Source organism: Tasmannia lanceolata, unplaced genomic scaffold, assembly GCF_043159265.1.
Source record: "Tasmannia lanceolata isolate RefF3 unplaced genomic scaffold, GAP_Taslan_0.1 ptg000006l, whole genome shotgun sequence".
NCBI classification, from domain to species: domain Eukaryota; kingdom Viridiplantae; phylum Streptophyta; class Magnoliopsida; order Canellales; family Winteraceae; genus Tasmannia; species Tasmannia lanceolata.
In genome coordinates, this window is record NW_027518683.1 from 21,364,068 (window position 1) to 21,366,679 (window position 2,612).

Genomic DNA, 2,612 nt, shown 5'->3' on the forward strand with positions numbered 1-2,612 from the left:
ATGGTGGAGCAATCTTCAGGGCTCGAAATTTTGAAGAGGTAGAAACCATTATGAAGAGTAAAGATTTCCAGGTTTCCTCTCAGGTTCCACTTCTTTAGAAGGTTCTCTCTTAGCGTCATGAAGTAAGGTCCACGACCAAGAAAGTAACCAATCAAGCAATTTTTCCAGCGATTCCCAGCGCCCATGATGTCCTCCTCTTCAAAAATTATGTTTGGCTTGATACCAGTCTCCATAAACTTCTCTCTTCTATGGAGACATTTAAAGCTTTTCGGATCCTTCCTAAAACCTCTCCCCCTAGTTAAGACAAATGCACAATCTAGAAGACAACGATTTGAGCTCCTAAAAGTTCTCCCCCAAAACGTCATCAACTCTGAGAAATTCCTAACTATTTTTCAATTAAGAGAATCACGTAACCGCAAGATCTAATCTATTTATTAACTTTTAAACACAACCTTCTACATATTCTCTCACTCTAAATAATAATCAATTAGAAAGCCTGTCTTCCTATTGGCTAAAATTCAATGACAAGAATACCCAATTAGGTTGAAATTCAATGACAAGAATACCCAATTAGGTTGAAGTGAGTGTGGGAAAGCTTAGACTTTCTCTAAGAGGAGACGCATAATTTTATTTAAAGGGTGTTGAGTAGTCAAAGAAAAAAGAAGCATTCTTCTGTTCTTACTAAAAACCAGAAGACTTCTCCTACTCTTTTTTGCTTTGTTTTGTTTTATCAGTTTGTATTTGAAGGTGTGAATGTATATTGGCTAAGTCTTTATTTTAATTTTTTTAGTTCTTATCACTTAAAGGTAGCTCATTTGGACCGGTAACTTATTAGACCTAACTCACAAATAAAATAATAATAATTCTTTTGTTCCTCCTAAAAACAAAAATCCCTCTCCTATGATTTTCTATTTTGTTGGTTCCTCTATTAAAATCAGCAAATTCAAATTCGCAAAAAGAGCTCCTAATTAAAGATTCAACAAGCTCATCACTCATCAGGAAATTTTGTAAAATAGTGTAAAATGAAGAGTGCTGTCATCATAAAAATATGGTATTATATAAATATCGCAACTATTTACTCTTCCCATGTTATGATGCTGACGTATAGCTGTAAAAGATGATATTTTGATTCACTTATAGAATACAAGTGAAAAATATTTGAATGACTTTTTGAATTGCTTGCAGGATGTCAGCCATGTTTACCAAGATCTTACTGTTTCTCATCCTCATCAAAGTTTCAGCTTCTAACAATGATGTTTACATCTACAATGGATTCCTTAGCACAGATCTAAGCTTCGAAGGCATAGCAGGAATCACCCCCAACGGCCTCTTGCAGCTAACCAACAATACAAAGGAATGCAAGGGTCATGCCTTTCACTCCATTCCTCTTCAATTTAAGGATTCTACCAATGGTACCTTTACTCCTTTTCTACTACTTTCGTCTTTGCAATTGGCTCCCAGTATACTGATTTCAGCCACGGGATGGCCTTCGTCATCGCCCCCTCGAGAGGGCTCCCTGGAGCTCTAGCTAGCACATATATAGGTCTCTTCATGTTCTTGCCGTTGAGTTTGAAACCATCCAGGACCCACAATTTGGGAATATTGACGATGACCATGTCGGAATTGATATCAACAGCTTAAATTCTTCTAATTCGGCCCATGCAGCTTGTTATACTAATGAAAATGGTGGGATTATGAACTTAAGCCTTCTAAGTGGAGAACCAATGCAGGTTTGGGTTGAGTACAATGGTAGTGATGAGAAACTTGATGTCACAATATCTCCAGTTAAGACAGCAAAGCCTAATTGCCCTCTCTTGTCTTCGATGGTTAGTCTTTCATCGGTATTGTTAGAAATATGTACCTGGGTTTTTCTTCTTCGACATGATTGATACTAACATCAAATTATGTTCTGGGATGTAGCTTTCAGATGAATGGGAAAGCTCAAGACCTCGATTTTCATGCCTTCCTAAACTTCCTCGTAGAGGTCCCAAGATGAAATCAAAACTATTGACAGCTAGATTTAATTATTACAGGGAAGGAAGATCAAATTCGCAGGGATAATCGAGGATTGGGAGTACGAGTATGGGCCTCAAAGGTCCTCCTACAAGGATCTATTCATAGCCACCAAAGGCTTTAGAGACACAGAGCTTCTGGGCATAGGAGGTTTTGGTAGGGTGTACAAAGGGGTGTTACCATCCTCCAAAGTCGAAGTTGCTGTGAAGAAAGTGTAATACCCGGCCCCGCCGTAAGAAAACCCCTATTTTCTAATGGTGTCTTTATCAAAACTCGAGTATAAAAATTTTATCGCTTGTGGAGAGTGCCAATATCAAAATTTAGTTTGAATTGTTTTAAATTTGAAGGGGGTGTACTTATCAAATGGGAATACGATGTTTATAGCATGTAGCTAATTAAATTGTGAAGTGTTGATAGCACAAAGTGTAAAGGCGTTAAATTACAAGGGGCCTTGAAGGGTGATGTTTGAAATAGCAATTTTCCTGGCTTTTTCTCCAAGCTAATAAAATTACTTTGTGTATTCTTTTTCCTTTAATTTTTGCTACCTCAAGATGCAAAAAATTTGGGCAGATTGCTGTACCGTTCATTCATTCTCCCCT

General features: G+C 37.5%; 1 protein-coding gene across 1 annotated transcript; it reads left to right on the plus strand.

The window, feature by feature from the left end:
- Positions 1-2,231, plus strand: LOC143878826 (L-type lectin-domain containing receptor kinase SIT2-like). The gene is made up of 4 exons (XM_077381055.1): positions 1-38; positions 1,186-1,412; positions 1,666-1,826; positions 2,034-2,231. Exons 1-4 carry the CDS (start codon positions 1-3, stop codon positions 2,229-2,231), a joined length of 624 nt encoding a protein of 207 aa, XP_077237170.1.
- The last annotated feature ends 381 nt before the right edge of the window (positions 2,232-2,612 follow it).